Raw genomic sequence first — 24,265 nt, forward strand, 5'->3', positions numbered from 1 at the left:
CTTGGGGAAAATGAAGGAAACAAAAATTATGAAAGTAGAGAGATTCATTAAGAAGCTCTTTACAGCTTTTGTGTGAAGTTTTTCGTAATTATATATATATATTTAGTTAATTGTTATACACACAAACGTACTAACCCATATGTTGCAAAATTAACCCATAATTGCACTAAAAGTCTAGAAAATTTTAGGTCCTGTCCATAAAGAGGATCAAGTGCAATCGGCCAATGCCATAAATACATTGCTTCATCACCATGAAAACTACCTGAAAAAAAGTAAGTTGTTCTCAGAATGAGTCTATTTTGTAATGGGAACCAATATGCGTACACCATTAGTTAAATAAAGGTCAATCCTAACGAGGCTTTTAAAAAAAATGATTAAAAGTTAATGAAATTTATAATTTAGGTACGTAATTTTATTGTTTATAAATTCAGAAAGGAAAACACTATAATTAATCAAGAAACTCAATGCTAAAATTGCTTGGATTAATTTTTTTTCATATCTTATTTAAAACAAAAATAATTGACGCTATATAAAGGATGATGTAAATAGGCAAGTAATTTGAACTGTAACTGCATACCTGCAGTTACCATGTTTATTAATATAATAAAATATTTAAAGTCATGTACTAATGATTTTAAATTATTCTTTCATTTGATTGTATAAATAAAACTTTATTATTTTAATATTTGTATGTATTACCATTTAATGCTTTATAAGGTAGTAAAATATTCTGCAAAGATTGTTTTCCATTATAGGAGTTATAGTACAAATATAGTGGACCGCTATGTGTTCGCAAACTTTTTGTCATTGGCCATATAAAAAAATAATCTGTAAGCATCTAGAAAAATAATAAAGAAAACAAAAATAGCAACAAATTTGCATCTTCATAGCGTGGCATACACAACACCCTCCGTCAGGCCTTGGAATTGTTAATTAAGAGCAACTTAAACTCAAATATTCTATAATTACTCAACATCCGACGAATAGTTTAAACTAATTATCTATGAAGTATCATTAATGTTTAGTTCTGAAAAAATTCATTTTATTTTACTTACATCAGTTATATTCCTGAGCAATTTTTTGGATATTCTTGATTTTCCAAAGTAAACCTTTCTTAGTTTATTTAAAACAGTGGTATTTCTAGTAGAAAGCTTCATTAAACCCGGAACTAAATCGACAAAATTGTCTTGCAGCTTTTTATACAAATCAGGATGAATCACAAATACTGCAAACATAAGTCTATTTTAAAAATTTACCCGCATTTGAAAGTTAGAGTATCAGTTCTATTATGGCATTTCACTTCCCAAATTGGTGCAAAAACATTTCCAGAAGATTTTTAATAAATCAAATTGAAGTATCTAAAGTATATATAATTTGATGATAAAGAATAATATCAGAATTCCATAACTTTCATAACTAAATTCTTTCGCCTGGCACAAATTAATTCTTGTGCTTAACATTTTAAAAGAACCTTATTCTTTTGGTAAATTCTAACTTACATCTGCTTTTTAACAAGCCATCTAAATTATTACAACCTGTCATCCATGGAACCTGAACCGTATTCAAGTCCTTAGGATCTTTAGGGAATAAAGGCTCTTTCGTGGCCAGATCCGAGGATGGAATAAAAACTGGAACGACGTCTACATATCTACCCTGAAAATAATGAAAGGAAATTTAGAATTAAACATTCAAAAATATTTAACAGAATAGTGTGATGGGTGAATGAATGTATTTTAAATATCAAAATTACTAAAGCGATACTCAGATTTAAAAAAAATATTTACATCAAAAGATCTAGTGGGAACAGATAACAACTTTTCTCAACGGTAAATCACCTCATTTTATCTGAAAACATTTACGAACTATTATTTTTTCCTTACTGTCATTTTATTTTATTTTTTTAACTTTAAGCGCGTCAACATCTGGGTTATTGGAACCAGGAACTTTTTTAGAGCATTGCCGGCCTCCGGGAAGAATTCTCTTTTTACTGGCCATCACCGTAGTGTGAGCTGTAAGAGGGCTGCTGAGAAGAAAAAAGTTGAAGGTTTTTGGCTAGATTCAAATCTGCGAGGGAATCCAGAGTAACTACTTTTCTTAATAACTAGTCTACGTTATAAAATAGTTACGATTTTTAGGGCAAATTACATGAATGTAATGAATGAGTCTTACATAGAAATGGAATTACCTCTGCGATATTCAAGAACATATAGGCCGATATGCGTTATCCTAGTTTGTAACGGAAGGCTGAACTAAATTTCAACTGTTCTTTCACTCTATTTTTATTTTACACTTTCAAGCTGATTACTTTCAGAATTTAATTTTCGCTGAAATGGACTAAATTAAACGATTCCCAGATTATTAAATGAAGAATTATTTACACACTCCCGAATTATTATAACTGAAATCTAAGATTAGAAGTTCCCAAAGATTGAAATTATCTCTAAATTCATTTAATATTAATTTTCTGATGGTAAATGCTCCAAATTTGGAATATCTGCCGATTTCTAGGCTAGGCTAGGTTGCAGAATATTGGATTAATTGCGGATAAATAGTTTAAAAGATGTTTAGATTTCAGCTTTCTGATAAATAGTGGTTTAATAATGTTTTTAATTGTATTTTTTTAATTTTAAAATACCGTAAATAATAATTTACCGTTATACAACTTCTAAAACTTCTAAAACAAGTTTTTGAAAAATAAATTTAATGAAAAAATAAAATAAATGTTTAACTAATTTTGTTGTGTTGAATAAGATAGTTTAATCTAAAAAAGGAAAATAAACAATGTAGTTTGTCTTACAGTAAAATTGTGCTGTTGCCTTGCAATAGCGTGCGGATGTTTATTTATTAAGCAATCCAATATTTTCTGGGAATCATCGGTCGAACACCCCAGAGATTCTGCACTCTTAACTGCCAATTGTCTGGCAAAGCCTGGCTGAGCGTATGCCCAATTCGATAAAGCATTGCCCGATTCACTTATCGCTGCGTGAAATAGACCTAAACAATAAAACCAGTTACATTCAAAATTAAGCTCTTATTTGATCACAATTGATTTATTTTAAAGAATAAGAAGGAAATTGAGGCAGTTTTTTACTGTCTAGTAAGTTCAACTACACTTTTAGATGGTCTTGTGCTAATGATAGCAGTAGTGGCTTTCAAATACTTGACCAAAAATAATTCCGTTAATTTTCCAATGAAGTACAAGGTCTACATCGAGAAAGGAGCCTAAAAACAAACTTTTTACTGCATCAATTACAAAAAGAAAGCCGTTAATTAACATCATGTTCTTAAATTATCTTTGCTTCTCTCATGTAGCAGTTATGGATGAGATTATTTCTAAATGAGAAAACTTGAGAACGATTCAAATTATAAAAAATTTTAAACGCAAACTTTTTTGATTTTTGGCCCATCGATTACATGCCAATAGTATTGATTATTTCACGGAAATCATTGAGACAAAACAGAGTTATGTAATACGATACTTCGATTTCATTAGGTAATGTCATCAACAAAATTTATTCTTCAAGGCAAACTACCACCAAACGCTCAGTATTATACTATCAGTGAATTATGGATTTCAATAGAGCGAATATCATGTTTACAACAGAAAAGATTATACATTCAGTGGGGGGGACTAATGATCATCTGAACCTGAAAAAATATCTGCTAAAACCAGAGGTTAGAATGTTGTATGTTTTGTCTACGGAAAATCATCCCTTCAAATCAGTCACTTAGCTCAAGCATTTCGTTACTTTGCTTCCGAAGCTCTAAAGGTTTTCTACAAACGGAAGTAATCAACCTTTGCTGAGTGGAGATAGCATGTGGTAGTGTACACTAGCGGCTCCAGCACTCTCTCCCAAGATGGTAACTTTGTTCGGGTCTCCGCCAAAGTTTTTAATGTTCCTCTGCACCCATTTCAGTACCATAATCTGATCTTTTAATCCAAAATTTCCAGGTATTACATCGTCTTCCGTACTTAGAAATCCTAAATACTCCGGATATGTTAGAAACAATATTATTTAATGGCGTAAACTTATTATTTGGATAACTGCAATTACCTAAGGATCCAAGTCTGTAGTTAAACAAAACCAAGACCACATTGTGGTCCATGAAATAAGACGGTCCAAATATTAACTCTTGGATTCCTATTTCAAATCCTCCACCATGTATATAAGTCATTACCGGATATAGCACTTTGGGCTTTAACTAAAAATAATTGAATTTCACAAATTAATTACAAGTTACGTATCATCAATCTTAAGTAAGGTAAACATTATTGGCACTTACTTTTGCAGTATAAACGGACAGATAGAGACAATCTTCACTTCCCATAACGAGATCTTTCAGAGCTTCTTCGATGTATGCATGCTGTACACAAAGTTTACGATGATGTTTCGCATCTTTTATGCCTTTCCAATTGTCCGGTGGTTGCGGATCCTGGATGGAAAACAAATTATCTAACTACCTAAAATACATCCATAATTCTTGGCGCTATAGCCCAGAAAGGCGGCAGAACACTGACAGTGAATTGTTTCTGAGCAGTTTTTAGAGCACCTAGCATTTCTGCAGTATTTCTTAATTCTTCAACATTTCAGAAGGATATATAAGATGTTATAATCTATCCTTTTCGATGATTTTTTATTTTCAACCCCCTAGTATTCACGTAGAATTATTTTTTTATTTAATTTATTCGAATTGAATAATACTTCAACAAAATTATTTTTATCAGTTATGACATTGTAAAATATAATTATCTCGTTTTAAAAATGAAATTAGTATAAAATATAATGTTCTTTAACCGTAATTATTGAGCCATTTTTTCGCCGAATGCCGGTGCCGATCGCAACTCCGCTCTTATCGGGTTGATTACACTGATTACTAAAATAAATGACGTGAATATTAATTCTAAACTAAATATTAATAATAGAAATAAAATCGAAATTGTAATAAATTATCTAGCCCCTAGAGAAACAAATATTCTCCATTTTCAATCATTTTACCAGAAATAACTGCTGTTCTCCCCCCCCCACTAGAAAAAAATCAGCGCTATTTGAATTTAGCAATTTAGTTTTACCTGAAATCTAAGTTTTCCCAAAGGTGGTTTAGCGTAAGGTATTCCAGAAAAACCAAGTACTGTACGCCCGTTTCTCGTTTGTACATTATAACCTCTTAGAAGTCCTTCCGAAGTTCGAGCTATATTGTTCTCACACCTAATATACAGAAGTAAGCATAGCACATTAGCCATGTCCATATCTGTTTGGATTAGTAAGTTAATTTAAAAATGAAATCCCGCAAAAGAGTGGGGATTTATATTTATAAGGAGAACCTTGGAATATATTTTCCCTTCTCCTGTTTCTCTTTTTTTATTTTCTCTTGAAAAGTAATTTGGCACGTGATGAGGTTATACGGAATTTGGTTACGAAGATGGATTACACAAAAATACTTCAACCATCTAACATTCAGTTTAGCCATTACCATCTTGGAAATATTTGTGCAATTAGTTTGCAATTTTCGTAGAAATTTATTTCCAGCAATTTCAAGAAAGTTGTGCAAAACTTACAAACAAAAAGTCTAAGTGAACCTTTTTTTTTTACTAATTTTCAAGATTCGTGGTACGTTTTTCGAATTTCAGAAGCGTATTTAATTCTTGCTAAGATTACGCAGTTTGTGAACTAAAATGAAGTTTAAGCAGGGTGTCTTCCTTCTCCACACCAATAGAACTGCTGAAAAAAACCTATTTTCCTAAAGAAATTGATCCAAATAAAAGTGATAGATCTACGTCTGATTAATGCCCACAAGAAGTTGAAGAAAATCTCAGGTGATAAAATATATTTAGAACTATTAAAGTAGAATTTCCTTACGGTGGAGGAATTTTCTTCTACACGTATCTTTGCATTTTAGCAACAAATTTAACCCTCAACTATAAGAAAGTAAAAACTCGGGAATGAAATCCCAAGATTTTCTCCTATCACAATTTTAATGTTTTAAAATTTTGTTGAAACAATTTGAGCGAAATAATCCACACAATTTAGTTTAAATCTATTAAATGAACATTTAAAATGTATGCAACGAGCATATTGTGAAGTTTGAAATAAATTGTTGGAGCTGTTTTTGAGGAAATTGGTTGACTGATTTTCGGCTTGATTTGATCGCTTCTCAGATCTAAATATCAAATTTTAATTACGCTAAATTATGTAAAATTTTATGTGTGAAGCTGCTCATTCTTTCTCAGATCCTCACGTATGTGACAGACCTAATTCGAATAAATACTTTTCCAGTATTAGGCAACCTCCTCAAGACAGATTTCCGATGAAAACCAAAAAATAGAACATATTTACTCATAAAAACCTGTCAAATACAAATTTCCGATTATAACTGGATTTAGAAAATTTAACGCGATCGTAATTCTTCCTTTCTTTTAAGAAGTGAGAAGTTGTTAAAAACGTTTTTCGCTCTTAATTTCGGTATTTTTGTGTTTGATCGAATACTTTACATTCAAAAAATTATAATTACATTATTATTATTATTATTATTATTTTTAAAGGAAGTAGTTTGTGAAGATAAAATAAACGTGGTTCTTTTTTTTTTTTTTTTTTTGTTAAGTCAATTAAATATGTTCTTTTTTTTTTAATGATTTTTTGTTTTGTTAGTTTCAAGGAAAGATGATGTTGACCTGATGACGCTACAGGTCTCCCGGATATCCTTGAAAGTGCTCTTTTTTCAAGAAACTTTTCAAATAATAGACCATCCTTTAAATTTAGGTTTTTCTTTTGTTTTTTATAATAAAAACAAAGTTTGAAAATTCTGTAACTATACATGGATTCGCTGTTACTTCATTCCCTCTAATAACATCTCTCTATGGTACAATACTTGAACAGTTTGACTCAGAGTTGGGCAAAAATTTAATCAATTAAAAAACAATTGAATTAAAAAGAAATTTAATTTTAATCATGATTAAAAATAAAAAATTTAATCGGCCAAAATTAGTTGATTAAACTTAAATTCACTTTTAATTTAATAAGAATTTAATCAATTAAAATTTTTAATCATAACTAAAAATTAAGATTAAAATTAAAATTAAATAATCAGAATTTTAATTGATTAAATTAAATTCCAAATTTAGTTTTAATCACTTTGGACGATTAAATTTTTTAATTTATTCAAAATTTGAGAGATTAAATTTTTAAAACCAAATAATTGAGAAAAACAAAGTGTATAAGAGAACAAAATTCCATAAAAATACGTGGTTCACCGTGGGAGATATAAAACGGCCATAATTTTACAGAATTTCATGACCCAAAAAAGTTTCAACCCTTTATATCTTCGACCTTTTTAGATCTGTGCACAAAATAACTATAGTTTATAATTGAGAAAAACAAAGTGTACAAGAGAACAAAATACCATAAAAATACGTGGTTCACCGTGGGAGATATAGAACGGCCATAATTTTACAGAATTTCATGACCCAAAAAATTTTCAACCCTTTATATCTTCTACCTTTTTAGATCTGTGCACAAAATAACTATAGTTTATAATTGAGAAAAACAAAGTGTACAAGAGAACAAAATTCCATAAAAATACATGGTTCACCGTGGGAGATATAGAACGGCCATAATTTTACAGAATTTCATGACCCAAAAAAATTTCAACCCTTTATATCTTCTACCATTTTAGATCTGTGCACAAAATAACTATAGTTTATAATTGAGAAAAACAAAGTGTACATGAGAACAAAATTCCATAAAAATACGTGGTTCACCGTGGGAGATATAGAACGGCCATAATTTTACAGAATTTCATGACCCAAAAAATTTTCAACCCTTTATATCTTCTTCATTTATAGATCTGTGCACAAAATAACTATAGTTTATAATTGAGAAAAACAAAGTGTACAAGAGAACAAAATTCCATAAAAATACGTGGTTCACCGTGGGAGATATAGAACGGCCATAATTTTACAGAATTTCATGACCCAAAATATTTTCAACCCTTTATATTTTCTACCTTTTTAGATCTGTGCACAAAATAACTATAGTTTATAATTAAGAAAAACAAAGTGTACAAGAGAACAAAATTTCATACGAATACGTGGTTTACGGTGGGAGATATAGAGCGGCCATAATTTTACAGAATTTCATGACCCAAAAAATTTTCAACCCTTTATATCTTCTACCTTTTTAGATCTGTGCACAAAATAACTATAGTTTATAATTAAGAAAAACAAAGTGTACAAGAGAACAAAATTTCATACGAATACGTGGTTCACAGTGGGTGATATAGAACGGCCATAATTTTACCGAATTTCATGACCCAAAAAATTTTCAACCCTTTATATCTTCTTCATTTATAGATCTGTGCATAAAATAACTATAGTTTATAATTGAGAAAAACAAAGTGTATAAGAGAAAAAAATTCCATACCAATACGTGATTCACAGTGGGAGATATAAAACGGCCATAATTTTACAGAATTTCATGACCCAAAAAGGTTTCAACCCTTTATATCTTCTACCTTTTTAGATCTGTGCACAAAATAACTATAAATTATAATTGAGAAAAACAAAGTACAAGAGAACAAAATTCCATACCAATACGTGATTCACAGAGGGAGATATAGAACGGCCATAATTTTACAGAATTTCATGACCCAAAAAATTTTCAACCCTTTATATCTTCTTCATTTATAGATCTGTGCATAAAATAACTATAGTTTATAATTGAGAAAACCAAGTGTACAAGAGAACAAAATTCCATAAAAATACGTGGTTCACCGTGGGAGATATAGAACGGCCATAATTTTACAGAATTTCATGACCCAAAAAATTTTCAACCCTTTATACCTTCTACCTTTTTAGATCTGTGCACGAAATAACTATAAATTATAAATGAGAAAAACAAAGTGTACGAGAAAACAAAATTTCATACGAATACGTGGTTTACGATGGGAGATATAGAGCGGCCATAATTTTACAGAATTTCATGACCCAAAAAATTTTCAACCCTTTATATCTTCTACCTTTTTAGATCTGTGCACAAAATAACTATAGCTTATAATTGAGAAAAACAAAGTGTACCAGAGAACAAAATTTCATACGAATACGTGGTTTACGGTGGGAGATATAGAGCGGCCATAATTTTACAGAATTTCATGACCCAAAAAATTTTCAACCCTTTATATCTTCTACCTTTTTAGATCTGTGCACAAAATAACTATAGTTTATAATTGAGAAAAACAAAGTGTACAAGAAAACAAAATTCCATACCAATACGTGGTTCACAGTGGGAGATATAGAACGGCCATAATTTTACAGAATTTCATGACCCAAAAAATTTTCAACCCTTTATATCTTCTACGTTTATAGATCTGTGCACAAAATAACTATAGTTTTTAATTGAGAAAAACAAAGTGTATAAGAGAAAAAAAATCCATACCAATACGTGATTCACAGTGGGAGATATAGAACGGCCATAATTTTACAGAATTTCATGACCCAAAAAATTTTCAACCCTTTATATCTTCTACCTTTTTAGATCTGTGCACAAAATAACTATAAATTATAATTGAGAAAAACAAAGTGTACAAGAGAACAAAATTTCAGACGAATACGTGGTTTACGGTGGGAGATATAGAGCGGCCATAATTTTACAGAATTTCATGGCCCAAAAAATTTTCAACCCTTTATATCTTCTACATTTATAGATCTGTGCACAAAATAACTATAGTTTTTAATTGAGAAAAACAAAGTTTATAAGAGAAAAAAATTCCATACCAATACGTGGTTCACAGTGGGAGATATAGAACGGCCATAATTTTACAGAATTTCATGACCCAAAAAATTTTCAACCCTTTATATCTTCTACATTTATAGATCTGTGTACAAAATAACTATAGTTTATAATTGAGAAAAACAAAGTGTATAAGAGAAAAAAATTCCATACCAATACGTGATTCACAGTGGGAGATATAGAACGGCCACAATTTTACAGAATTTCATGACCCAAAAAATTTTCAACCCTTTATATTTTCTACCTTTTTAGATCTGTGCACAAAATAACTATAGTTTATAATTAAGAAAAACAAAGTGTACAAGAGAACAAAATTTCATACGAATACGTGGTTTACGGTGGGAGATATAGAGCGGCCATAATTTTACAGAATTTCATGACCCAAAAAATTTTCAACCCTTTATATTTTCTACCTTTTTAGATCTGTGCACAAAATAACTATAGTTTATAATTAAGAAAAACAAAGTGTACAAGAGAACAAAATTTCATACGAATACGTGGTTCACAGTGGGTGATATAGAACGGCCATAATTTTACCGAATTTTATGACCCAAAAAATTTTCAACCCTTTATATCTTCTTCATTTATAGATCTGTGCATAAAATAACTATAGTTTATAATTGAGAAAAACAAAGTGTATAAGAGAAAAAAATTCCATACCAATACGTGATTCACAGTGGGAGATATAAAACGGCCATAATTTTACAGAATTTCATGACCCAAAAAGGTTTCAACCCTTTATATCTTCTACCTTTTTAGATCTGTGCACAAAATAACTATAAATTATAATTGAGAAAAACAAAGTACAAGAGAACAAAATTCCATACCAATACGTGATTCACAGAGGGAGATATAGAACGGCCATAATTTTACAGAATTTCATGACCCAAAAAATTTTCAACCCTTTATATCTTCTTCATTTATAGATCTGTGCATAAAATAACTATAGTTTATAATTGAGAAAACCAAGTGTACAAGAGAACAAAATTCCATAAAAATACGTGGTTCACCGTGGGAGATATAGAACGGCCATAATTTTACAGAATTTCATGACCCAAAAAATTTTCAACCCTTTATACCTTCTACCTTTTTAGATCTGTGCACGAAATAACTATAAATTATAAATGAGAAAAACAAAGTGTACGAGAAAACAAAATTTCATACGAATACGTGGTTTACGATGGGAGATATAGAGCGGCCATAATTTTACAGAATTTCATGACCCAAAAAATTTTCAACCCTTTATATCTTCTACCTTTTTAGATCTGTGCACAAAATAACTATAGCTTATAATTGAGAAAAACAAAGTGTACCAGAGAACAAAATTTCATACGAATACGTGGTTTACGGTGGGAGATATAGAGCGGCCATAATTTTACAGAATTTCATGACCCAAAAAATTTTCAACCCTTTATATCTTCTACCTTTTTAGATCTGTGCACAAAATAACTATAGTTTATAATTGAGAAAAACAAAGTGTACAAGAAAACAAAATTCCATACCAATACGTGGTTCACAGTGGGAGATATAGAACGGCCATAATTTTACAGAATTTCATGACCCAAAAAATTTTCAACCCTTTATATCTTCTACGTTTATAGATCTGTGCACAAAATAACTATAGTTTTTAATTGAGAAAAACAAAGTGTATAAGAGAAAAAAATTCCATACCAATACGTGATTCACAGTGGGAGATATAGAACGGCCATAATTTTACAGAATTTCATGACCCAAAAAATTTTCAACCCTTTATATCTTCTACCTTTTTAGATCTGTGCACAAAATAACTATAAATTATAATTGAGAAAAACAAAGTGTACAAGAGAACAAAATTTCAGACGAATACGTGGTTTACGGTGGGAGATATAGAGCGGCCATAATTTTACAGAATTTCATGGCCCAAAAAATTTTCAACCCTTTATATCTTCTACATTTATAGATCTGTGCACAAAATAACTATAGTTTTTAATTGAGAAAAACAAAGTTTATAAGAGAAAAAAATTCCATACCAATACGTGGTTCACAGTGGGAGATATAGAACGGCCATAATTTTACAGAATTTCATGACCCAAAAAATTTTCAACCCTTTATATCTTCTACATTTATAGATCTGTGTACAAAATAACTATAGTTTATAATTGAGAAAAACAAAGTGTATAAGAGAAAAAAATTCCATACCAATACGTGATTCACAGTGGGAGATATAGAACGGCCACAATTTTACAGAATTTCATGACCCAAAAAATTTTCAACCCTTTATATCTTCTACCTTTTTAGATCTGCGCACAAAATAACTATAAATTATAATTGAGAAAAACAAAGTGTACAAGAGAACAAAATTTCATACCAATACTTGGTTCACAGTGGGAGATATAGAACGGCCATAATTTTACAGAATTTCATGACCCAAAAAATTTTCAACCTTTTATATCAGTGGTTTTTAACGTTTTCATAGACGCGGAACACAATTATATGTATATATTTTTCTCGCGGAACACTAACATTAAATAATTTGAAATTCGGTATTTAGCAAGAACTTAAAATTTAATTCAAATTAAAAAAAATGAACAATTTTTTGTTTTCGTTTCTTTCCTAAGTTTCTAAATTTTAATACATTTAAAATTGAAATTTCGCGGAACACTTGGACCATATTCGCGCAACACAAGCGTTCTGCGGAACACCGGGTAAGAACCTCTGGTCTAGAGACTCGTGAAGAAGTCCAAGTCTACAAAAATTATCTGAAAAGTATTTATTGAAGACGCTTAGAAAAATGGCCTTGCCAAAACGTGGTTCGAACCATTGGTTGAAAAGCCATAAAAGTGGATGATTAAATTAGTTTGATTAACGATTGAAATTGAACTAATTCGGTGATTAAAATTAAAGTTCAATTTAATTCTCAGATTTAATCATAATTTTTTTAGTTTGATTAAATTAGTTTAATTAACGATTAAATCTGAAATTTAATTGATTAAATAATTGTCATATGATTAAAATTACGATTAAATTCGCCGTTTAAATTCTGATTAAAATTAAAAATAAATTTAATCAATTAAAAAATTTAATCAATTAAATTTAGAATTTAATTTTTTTTTTAATCAGTGCCCAACTCTGGTTTGATTAACGAACAGTGTAACGATAACTTCAGACATATTCCACCATCATTTTACAATCGTTTAATATTAAATCAATTTAAGCTTAAAAATTATCTTTTTTATTTAACAGACATCTCAAGTGTAACCTTGTTCAACGATCGAAAGTACTACTATATCTTAAAAGCATGACGTGGCAAGAAGGCACGTCTTCTTGGAGAATGGTCACCATCACCAACAGACTTACTCTTGCTACCGACAAACTAACAAAATTCTGTACTAAGTGGAGAGTTAAAATAAACCACGATAAGACTAACGCTATACACTTCACCAAACGCCGACCCTCTTTTAATCGACAAATTAGACATAATAATTCTCTGTTCCAATGTACCTAGACTTAACTTGGACAAAAAACTGACTTTCACTACTCCCATTCAGGACAAAGTAAACTCAGGCAAACTGGACTACACGGCTATTATTTCCTCTACTCTCACTTGACGACTCCAAAATAACTGTGACCAACAAACTCCTCCTTTACAAAGTGGTAATTAGGCAGATGTTACTCTATGCCAGCTCCGCCTGGGGCCTGGACTTGTAGAGGTAACATCAAGAAACTCCAGAACAAATTTCTTAGCCTTGCGACAGACTCTCCACGACGCACTAAAATTGACTCACTCCACAAGGCTGCATCCATTATCCCTGTTACACTCCTATATCCAAAATCGTCTGCTGAAACTCCTTTCCATTCTAGACTACCATCCTAATCCACTATGCCGCGACATAGCCTCCTACAGATCCTTCTATTCCCTACAGACACAAAAGAATAAAACACATCCTTCTCACAACTTTCTACACTAGCGGCAGGTTTTTCCTTCCTTATCCCCTACATTCTGTATCCTTCATATTTTAACCTTTCTGTACTATTACTTGTTATGAAGGTTAGAATGTTCTGTACATTGGCACTTCGTGTATTTATTTATTTATTGTACATATTTATAATATAATAAAGATTGAATTATTCTATTCTATTCTGTATCATAGAAATCTATGCCCTTTAGAAGTACAATTACACATATTAATCAGACAGTCAAATGAATATTTGGTTCAGTAATTTCATTATTTTCTAAAGTTTATTCATTTATGATTTTTACATCAACTCCTTTCCTGCAGGAATGTATTTCCTCTTAAGCCAATAAAAAATGTTCATATATTGATTCATGCAAATGAAAAGGATAAAAGGTTATCACAGCATATTCTCATAAAACTAAAAATAAATAATAATTAATTAATTACTTAGCGTTGTTGTAGAGTGTGTTCATTCAGTGTCACTATTCTAAGTTTTAAAAGTTTGGTGTCTTACATAATCAGTATAATTTAAAAAATAAAATAACAAAAAAGTATTTAAAAATTAAATTTTGGTAATATTCACATTATTTAAAATATTAACACTTTAAAAAAAACACCTCCAATTATATATGCAGATTTGCATTCACACTAAGAAGATAATGGTAGATATTTCTAACGATTTTTCGCTTATGGGTGGGTATCACTTATCAGTGCAAGCAAAAAAAGAACAAACTCCCCCCAAAAATCTAATTATTTAGGAACATTTGAATATTCAAGATTGTCATTTATGTACTTAACAAATTTTACTGCGGCAAATGCCAGGTATTGAAAGAACTGATTCAGAACAAAGTTCACACAAGTGCCTTAATTGAGAAAAATGATTCAACAGAAACACAATAATTGTTCCAATAATATGTTCTACTCCTTCCTCACTATAATTTCACTATAGTTTTGATAACGTTCTTGTTTCACTTTATATTATCCGTTATGTTGGCCCAAAATGACATCCGATCCGGAAGTAATTTTTCTTCTACTGAAACTCCTTGATTACTGAATTTCAAATATTTCTGACTAGCTTTATTCCACTGTGGCCACTGAAATTCAAATCCACTTGGTGTAGGTGTTCTAAAACCAAAAAACAAAAAATAAGCATTAGTTGGATAAAATATAATTTAAAGTAAGTTTCTCCTAAGAATATTTATTTGAGGAATCTATTTCACCTCAGAAGGACAATTGATAGAAATTTAATCATTTGAAATGCAGTATTTTAGGAGATAAAGGGTGTTGAAGTTTGGCGGATGTTACATCTTACAAAACTTTGCGTTCAAATATCTCAGTTTGTGATGTTCGAAATCTATTAAAACATTAATCACTTATAGACAATAACTAGTTCTACAATTGATAAAAATTTAATCATTTGAAATGCAGTAGTTTAGGAGATATAGGGTGTTGAAGTTTGGCGGATGTTACATCTTACAAAACTTTGCGTTCAAATATCTCAGTTTGTGATGTTCGAAATCTATTAAAACATTAATCACTTATAGACAATAACTAGTTCTACAATTGACAGAAATTTAATCATTTGAAATGCAGTAGTTTAGGAGATATAGGGTGTTGAAGTTTGGCGGATGTTAAATCTTACAAAACTTTGCGTTCAAATATCTCAGTTTGTGATGTTCGAAATCTATTAAAACATTAATCACTTATAGACAATAACTAGTTCTACAATTGATAGAAATTTAATCATTTGAAATGCAGTAGTTTAGGAGATATAGGGTGTTGAAGTTTGGCGGATGTTAAATCTTACAAAACTTTGCGTTCAAATATCTCAGTTTGTGATGTTCGAAATCTATTAAAACATTAATCACTTATAGACAATAACTAGTTCTACAATTGATAGAAATTTAATCATTTGAAATGCAGTAGTTTAGGAGATATAGGGTGTTGAAGTTTGGCGGATGTTAAATCTTACAAAACTTTGCGTTCAAATATCTCAGTTTGTGATGTTCGAAATCTATTAAAACATTAATCACTTATAGACAATAACTAGTTCTACAATTGATAGAAATTTAATCATTTGAAATGCAGTAGTTTAGGAGATATAGGGTGTTGAAGTTTGGCGGATGTTAAATCTTACAAAACTTTGCGTTCAAATATCTCAGTTTGTGATGTTCGAAATCTATTAAAACATTAATCACTTATAGACAATAACTAGTTCTACAATTGATAGAAATTTAATCATTTGAAATGCAGTAGTTTAGGAGATATAGGGTGTTGAAGTTTGGCGGATGTTAAATCTTACAAAACTTTGCGTTCAAATATCTCAGTTTGTGATGTTCGAAATCTATTAAAACATTAATCACTTATAGACAATAACTAGTTCTACAATTGATAGAAATTTAATCATTTGAAATGCAGTAGTTTAGGAGATATAGGGTATTGAAGTTTGGCGGATGTTAAATCTTACAAAACTTTGCGTTCAAATATCTCAGTTTGTGATGTTCGAAATCTATTAAAACATTAATCACTTATAGACAATAACTAGTTCTACAATTGATAGAAATTTAATCATTTGAAATGCAGTAGTTTAGGAGATATAGGGTGTTGAAGTTTGGCGGATGTTACATCTTAGAGAGAAGAATATAATATCTTCATTAGTTTTGCTGGAATTTCCATAATTTCTGTTTCCATCGTTGCATTTTTATGCCAAGTCCATATAATACACATTAGATCGGCTATTTTTGGATGTAGTAGTTCAGAAAATAGAGAAGAATATAATATCTTCATTAGCTTTACTGGAATTTCTATAATTTATGTTTCTAACATTGTTCTTTAATGCCAAGCGTATATTATACACTTTAGGTCGGTTGGTTTTGAAAGTAGAGATTCAGAAAAATAGGAAAAATACAAAATCTTCATTAGTTTTACACGAATTTCCATAATTTCTGTTTCTAACATTGTACTTTAATGCTAAGCGTATATTATAGACACCAAGTCTACTGGTTTTGGATGTAGAGATTCAGAAAAAAGGGAAAAATCGAAATCTAAAACAAATTAGATTGATTCGTGGATTGTTTGCAATTACATTGACCGACTGCACTCCTTCATCTCCAACAGAGTTACAGAAGAAATATAAATCGCTCGAGGCTGAAGATAGTCGAATACACAAGGATAATTCTAATATGAGCATAGATTTCACAGCTGATGTCATCAACGAAGCGTTGAAAAAGATTGTAAATTTGTGCTTAGAAATCACCAACAAAGATCTTTACTAATCGAGAATTTATCTGCTGCTGTTTCATTCGATATAAAATTGCCTCGAGAAACAAATGATACATCACTGGTGATCTTTTGTCGTTTGTGCAATCAATTATTCCTAAGCTAACGTTTGAGGAAAACGGCAAATTACCTACTAATTTCTTTATATAATTAAATTTACTGTTTCTCTACTAAAGCCAATTTATTTATTTACAGAAGCATTAACTTTAAAACTAAATACCTCCTGCGAGTAAATACCTCCCATTTCCCTAGACAAATAGATTACGAATACTTTATGAAAATATTTACCCATATGTTGCAAAGTTGACCCACAACTTCACTAGAAGTTTGGAGAACTTGAGGTCCTCTTTTTTTGTATACAATGGGACTAAGGAAGGCCATAAATAAAGGAACTCGTCTGCATGTGCTGTGCCTACAAAAAAATAAATACAATTATTTTTCTTCGGTACATCAATATAAAATATCCACAAAAAGATTTATAATAAACTTTAAGTATTCAATTTCAAGTCAAAATTTGAATTCTATTAAGTTAGTATTTAAAAAGTTGTCGACTTCTTTGAGAATAATTTTACTAATTTATATTACACTAGTAACCTTTTTCAGTTTATTCAAGATAAACTTATTTAATTGATAATACATTCAAACCCTCTAGAAACGTCCAGTACTGTTAAGAAAGGAGGGTACAGACAAAAACTAAAGATATTAATAGAAAGAAAAAAATTAATAATCTTTATGCTTTGTAATTTCTGTTACTATTTAGTTTGTGGTATGTATAATTAAGACCCTATAGAAGATATTAGATGCAAAATGTCCGTGCAAAGGAATTTCTCCGCTGAAAATAACGCCAATAAGCGCCTAAGTTACGAAGATGCACTATCATGCCAATTGTTTTACATAATTTTGGAGCCCTGATACGTATAGAGGCATCTAGTACGGGCACCTTCCACAAAAATTCAAGTTGATACAGATTATTTAAATCTCTTAGGAAAGAGTTTCAATAAAATGGAGAACAATTTCCTTAATACAAACAGAGCTGCAGGGAAGGTGTGATTTAGTACTCATCGAGAACAAGAGAAATTACAAGCACACGAAGTACTGGACTTACTGTGGAAACAATGAACTCTTCTACCTACTTGGGCACCATCGTTACAAGAGATATTTAAAGAAGACATTGATTGGTTAAAAGATGCTTTTATGCGATCGGTCAACATGTAGGGAAAAGAAAGAAGTCTTCTCTCTCATCTGCAAAGAAGACTCTCATCTGGCCAATTCTTCAGATTTGGAATCCTGGATCATGGCATAAAACCATTGAAAAACTGTTATTAATTTCTAAAAGAGAGATATAAACCTGGAGAAGACCTTCAAATGCAGATGAAACACGTAACAGAAGCCGTTAAAGTGATAAGAGGACTGAGTTGGACACCCTTCTTGTCTAGAATGGCAGATAGCAAGGTGCCCAAAAAGATAATGGAAAAAGTGTGAGAGTACAAGAAGCAACTAGGATCCACTGGTGGGCCAAAGAGTCGACAAAGTAGAAGAACAAATGTAGCTTACCATTTACAAGTTTATGTATTCCATATAAATCCTGAAGACTGCGTTCACCTTGATACGTGTCATAATAAACATACTTTGGCCCCTTATGCATTGATAAACTCTTAATCATTGGCCAAATGAACCAGGAATCAGAGATCATCTGAAAGTATTCATCTTTAATTAATACATTTTTTAATTAACAAGAAATCTCTACTTAATAGAGACTGAAGGAATCAAGTCAAATGCGATTTGTAAGATATACAGGATCAAACTTAAATTACATTCATTCTAAAAATTGTGTACTGTTTATCACCTTGTATAGACTAAGATCTAAAGACGAATTATAATATTAGATTATAAGATTATTAAGAATTGGGCATCTCCGCCAAAATTGTAAAAATTCTTACTGCAAAACAGACTAAATACACTAAATACAATATTAAATAATTTTTCGATTTGTTTCTATGTAGTTACTTTATTTTTTAAAGAGTTATTTTCTTTCTAATTATTATAATGAGGACTAGTAAGTTGAAGATCCCCTATTTGAAGCTACTTTATTTTCAAAAAAAAATTAAATCAGTCACACGAGGCATTCATCTTAAAATTGAATTCTCTTAAAAATATGTGTAAATCTCTAAAAAAAACAAAACATTTATTTAGGAACTAGGACTCCTGCTCAACTGATTTACTTCAATAATATTGTAAAGGTAGTGAGTCCGAATTACACCTGAGTTTAGTTGGGGATGCTTAACCTAACCTATCCCCTAGAATTGTCTTAAAAACATAATTTTAGAGAATTTCTATAAATAAAAATCATAAATTATAATGGGCATACTATAATGGAGTATTTACAATATTAATCATTCAGCACAAAATGTTTAGATTATGAAAGTGGTAAACATAATTTTTCCAAATAATCAATTTCAGTTTTATTCTAATGTTAAACTTCCATGGTCATGAAACTTACATCTGTAATATTGTAGATCATTTCCTTAGATATTGTTTCATTGCCAAGGTAGAATTTTTTTATTCTTGTAATAACTTCTTTGGGAACAAATTCATGTTCATTAAATAATATAAATTTAGACATTTTTAGAAAATTCCTGTCTACTTTTTGATAATCGTCTGGAAATTTTGTGAAATCTGGCAACAAAAAAAAAAGTTAATTTAATTATTTTATTGGTAATTTCATAATTTTAAAATTGGTAATTATTTTTTCTAATTTCATTGGTATAAAAGTAGATAAAATAAGTTACTAATCGCTTACAAGCAGTTTTGACGATCCCCTCCATAAGAGTGCAACCTGTCATCCAAGACACGTGATTTGGCTTCATTTTATTCGGATCTTTTGGAAGAAATGGGACTTCAGAGGCTGGGTCTACAACTGGTGCAAATACAGGCCTCATTTCGATTTGATTCATCTTCAAAAAACAACTCAAACTATGAACTAAGAAAAACATCATTTACACAAAAAGTAGATTATTATTGAAAATGATAACACTTACTGGAAAAAGTTTAAACTGTCTCATAATTTCCCGACCATCCGATTGTTTTAGACAATCTACCATTGCTTTTGTACTGTCAACTGGACATTTCATTGATTTAGCAATCTTGATGGTCCTTGCCCGTGCCACTCCTGGTTTTAAGTAGCCCCAAGGACTAAGTGCAGCACCTGATTGACTAATTCCACCTTGAATTAAGCCTTTTCACAAATATTTTTTGAAAAGGGAGGAAAAATAAATAAAAATTAGTGCTTAAAAAAATGTTTACTAGCGCAATTTGCACTCTACGTTGCTATTACTTTTTTTTTCATTTAAAAATTTAAAAAGAACCTTTGCTCATTGGTGAGATCATGTGAAAATATACACTAGCTGCTCCAGCACTTTCTCCCATAATTGTAACCTTGTCTGGATCACCGCCAAAATTTTTTATATTTCTCTGAATCCATTTGAGAGCCATGTTTTGATCCTTTAAACCAATATTTCCAGGAAGTACTTCATCTCCCATGCTTAGGAAACCTAGTGTCAAGTGAATGCAAAAAATAAATCAAACTAAATAAACATCAAATTAGTAGTTAACTGGCGTTTTAAACGTTATACAAGAGCGGTTTGTCCCAAATTTTAAAAGGTCTTAATTTACCTTCTTGCCATATCCTAAATACGTGCAAGCTATATGAATCTAAGAAGTTAAATTTCTACTGTGATTGTCGAAGAATCTGGTGTGACTGTTCGCACCAGATTGTTCTCACATTCAAAAATAAACTGAAAAATCAATAATATTTATCTTTAAATAAAAAATTAACAATCAAAATTTATGTTTTATCTTTAATAAAGGAGACTTCGGTATTTTACGAATGAACACGGGTAAGCTTAATGTGTATTCCTAAAGAAGTGCTTTTAGAGATATTAAATGCTAGAGAGTGGTTTCAATTAACTCTGTAATTTTTGTGCGATTAGTCAATACGGGAAGAGGTGATTTCTTCCCATAACCGTGATGATCTCGAAGAGTCCACAGTTACATGAGAATGTACCCGTAATTTGGTGATCAATCTCTTGTAAATCTAATTACTATAAAAGATCAATTATTAGAGTAACCTTTTCTATTAACATTAAATTAATTTTTCAATGAAAGTTGAAAATATTTGATTTAAAGGGAGACAGTTAGAAAACAACCATTATTCCTTGAAGAAACAGAAATAGCAGTATTCTTATGTTAGTAGGGACTAGTTAACTATAATTATTTTTATTTTGCACTGCCAATTAGAAAATAAAACAGCTCTGAAGAATGATTATAGATATGAAAATTAAAAAATGGAATTAAATGTTTACATTCTAAATGAATCGCAACCATAAAAATGGAATAATTGTTAAAGCATTTTTTGTTTTTAAGTAGGAACCAAATGACCATCATTTAATAATATGTTTACCAAGTGGACCAAGTCTATAGTTCATTGTTACTAAGACAACATCGTGGTCCATGAAATTTCCGGGTCTTCCTTCAAATTCTCCACTACCAAATTCGAATCCTCCACCATGGAGATAAACTAATACAGGATTAAGAGTTTCTTCCTTTAACTGCAATCAAATTAAAATTTAAAAATTCATATTAATATACAATTAAAAATTTATGTTACAAAATTAAGAACTTTAAAAATCACATTTATAAATGTTTACTAACAGATTGGGAGCTCAATGCTTCGAACAGAGAGCCTGCTTGGTGCTACATAAAGATCATATTAAAAATTCTAGTACACCTAGCCCAGCATCCCGTAAGAAATCAGAGGAGGTAATCCCCCCTCCAGTAACCATATTTCTAGGCTTCTCTAAACAATGAGGCCCTACGTCTCTTCTCAGAAACTGCAGATCCTACCCAAGCTTCTTCATACATCCTCCATGTTGTAACTACACGTAAAAACATATCCGCATTCTTGGCCGCATCAGATATTTTCAGGTGATTTAATGGTCAGATTTAGGCTCATCATTTCTGAGTAAGAGCTTTTGAAGAACAACACCCTCTTGGTGTCTTCCTGCTTTTTAAATTCTTCTTTGAAATAGTGGTCGCTTCTTCGAAAATCTAATTTCTCATTTCATTGCCTAAGTCTTAGATTCCTGTTTCCAAAAATTTGAGTCGATGTGGAGGTGGGGCATTTTTGGGCATCCTGCGTTAGGATAATGCCACCCCAATAGGGCTCAAGTAGCGAAGATCTTTCAGCTGTTCTGAGGGACATCTCATCATCTATTCTGGAGCATTACGCTTTAGAGGAAAGTCAACACAAAAAATTCCATCCCATTGCCACTACTACTATTTAAGGCAAACGGCGCAACTACTAAGGGTCTCCCAAACTGGCAGGGAGCCTATTCCGGGTCAGGTCTTTGTACCTATTAAAGTAACTAACAGATGTGTAGAGAACAATTAGTTTCGAGAAGTTTACACACAAATTTAAACAAGAAACCACTTTTACATTGATTTTGTATATTCAAAATTGTCAATGAAACTTCAATCTTACTTCTATTGTACAATTGCAAAATAATATTGAAAATAAATGTATACAATTTTAATGTTATGCCCACTCACCATTGGTTAAACATTTTAATAAATATTACTAATATTTGAGGATATTGAAACCATTCTAAAAAATGTTTAAACAAAAAAATTAATAAAAAAAATAATTGAACGTTAATAGGAAAGCTATATTTCTATGTCAAACATCCTTATTCGAATGTAACTGAATATTAATATATCCATTATTATCCATATGTCCGTTATGTTAACTGGTCAATGTCAGTAGCTTACAAGGTAACCTGAATTCAGTTTATTTATATAATTATCACTTCCGACGTCCGTTTTAGTTGGTTAAAAAAAAATAAAATTGTAATATATTTAATAAAACTTGTAAGAGAAGGGATAGAGTATTCATTCATGAGGGCGCTTCCTTGATAATGCATTCATTGAATATTTTTACAACTAATTAACTAAAATAAAATAGGTAACTAATTGCTAAACAAAGTCACAAATAATTATACTAATTTTTTTCTAACGCATTTAAGAATCTACACAGAGGGGATCTATCTCATGAGTTACATTTAAAAGGAAAGTCCTTCAGAGCAAATTTGATCGAAAATTGAAATCGTCAATCTTGTGCACAATTTTTTCTGAATAAGAGAAAAGTGAAAATATTTATAAGGTGCCCTTATTGCAGTTTTATTAACTTAAAATATTCTATTAGACCAAAATTCTCTTAAATTACTTAATGTCTTCGCATGAAAGGGCGATGAAAAACAAATAGTGCGGATTCAAACTACAAAATCTATTACCCTTCTATATATACATACAAATTCAAAGTAACGTTGATCTTACAGCGAACATGCAATTATTGATTCATAGAGTACTAATTTACTTACGCTGTGAGTATAGACAGACAAATAAAGACAATCTTCACTTCCGACAACTGCACTAGTTACAATCTGGACAAGATGTAAAGATTGCAGACACATATTCCCAAAGAACTGGGCTTCTCTAATTCCTTCCCATGGTTCTGGAGGTTGTGGATCCTAAAAATTAAGAAGTCCAAATGTTATAAAATACATACAAATTAAACGTTTGATACTGTCGGCATTTCTATTCCAACAACATATCTATGAATAAATAAGATTACATTTTCAATTGATTGTAACACTGCACCAAATTTAATTTCAGAAATGGCTGCGATTTATAGTGAGTGTAAAAAAAAAAAAAACAATGAACTAGTTGTGTGGCAGGGAAAGTGAAATAAATGCTTCAGAAGGTATCACGGAAGCATCAAGTGACTCTGCTAATCAAGAGTAAAAACGATTTACGTAGCTGTGTCATGTAAACTAAAAGCAAAAAGAATTCAATGAAGAAACTGAAGCAGATTACTAATGACTAAGATATTCCTGAAGAAGTGGAGGCTGAAGAAGGCTTAATTGACCAATGGTACGGGAAATATCAACCAATATTTTTCGTTTTCATAGGAGGGCAAATTTAGAAGAAATAACAGTAATTTTAATTCACATTTTTTTAACCGTAAGAGGAGCTTCTTACAGCTCATTATCAAAATTAAAAAACAAACCTTAGAGATCAAAGGGAAGAAATACAATTGTCAATTTCAGTCATAAGTTTTTATTGATTGCTTTCAACGTAGGAACTAGGCCATCTTCAAGGCTTAAACTTATTAATAATTGTAATAATTGTTTTACATTATGCGTTTTTGCCTCA

General features: G+C 30.7%; 1 protein-coding gene across 1 annotated transcript in view; it reads right to left on the bottom strand.

Annotated features, from left to right (window-relative positions):
- The window catches only part of LOC141461367 (uncharacterized), a 30,571-nt gene that overhangs the window by 1,019 nt on the left and 5,287 nt on the right, over positions 1-24,265 (bottom strand). The window contains exons 2-19 of the mRNA XM_074142370.1: positions 23,431-23,580; positions 21,456-21,603; positions 20,362-20,547; positions 20,035-20,231; positions 19,797-19,950; positions 19,497-19,672; positions 18,551-18,689; positions 17,285-17,408; positions 14,690-14,842; positions 5,072-5,267; positions 4,285-4,434; positions 4,056-4,203; positions 3,797-3,982; positions 2,798-2,994; positions 1,500-1,653; positions 1,056-1,225; positions 700-838; positions 136-262 (exon numbers count right to left, since the gene is read on the bottom strand). Of these exons, the coding sequence (XP_073998471.1) occupies positions 136-262; positions 700-838; positions 1,056-1,225; positions 1,500-1,653; positions 2,798-2,994; positions 3,797-3,982; positions 4,056-4,203; positions 4,285-4,434; positions 5,072-5,267; positions 14,690-14,842; positions 17,285-17,408; positions 18,551-18,689; positions 19,497-19,672; positions 19,797-19,950; positions 20,035-20,231; positions 20,362-20,547; positions 21,456-21,603; positions 23,431-23,580 (2,894 nt within the window). The remainder of the gene's footprint in view (positions 1-135; positions 263-699; positions 839-1,055; positions 1,226-1,499; positions 1,654-2,797; positions 2,995-3,796; positions 3,983-4,055; positions 4,204-4,284; positions 4,435-5,071; positions 5,268-14,689; positions 14,843-17,284; positions 17,409-18,550; positions 18,690-19,496; positions 19,673-19,796; positions 19,951-20,034; positions 20,232-20,361; positions 20,548-21,455; positions 21,604-23,430; positions 23,581-24,265) is intronic.

Source organism: Rhodnius prolixus, unplaced genomic scaffold (genome assembly GCF_049639745.1).
Source record: "Rhodnius prolixus isolate KJV_2025 unplaced genomic scaffold, Rpr scaffold_1, whole genome shotgun sequence".
Classification (NCBI taxonomy): Eukaryota; Metazoa; Arthropoda; class Insecta; order Hemiptera; family Reduviidae; genus Rhodnius; species Rhodnius prolixus.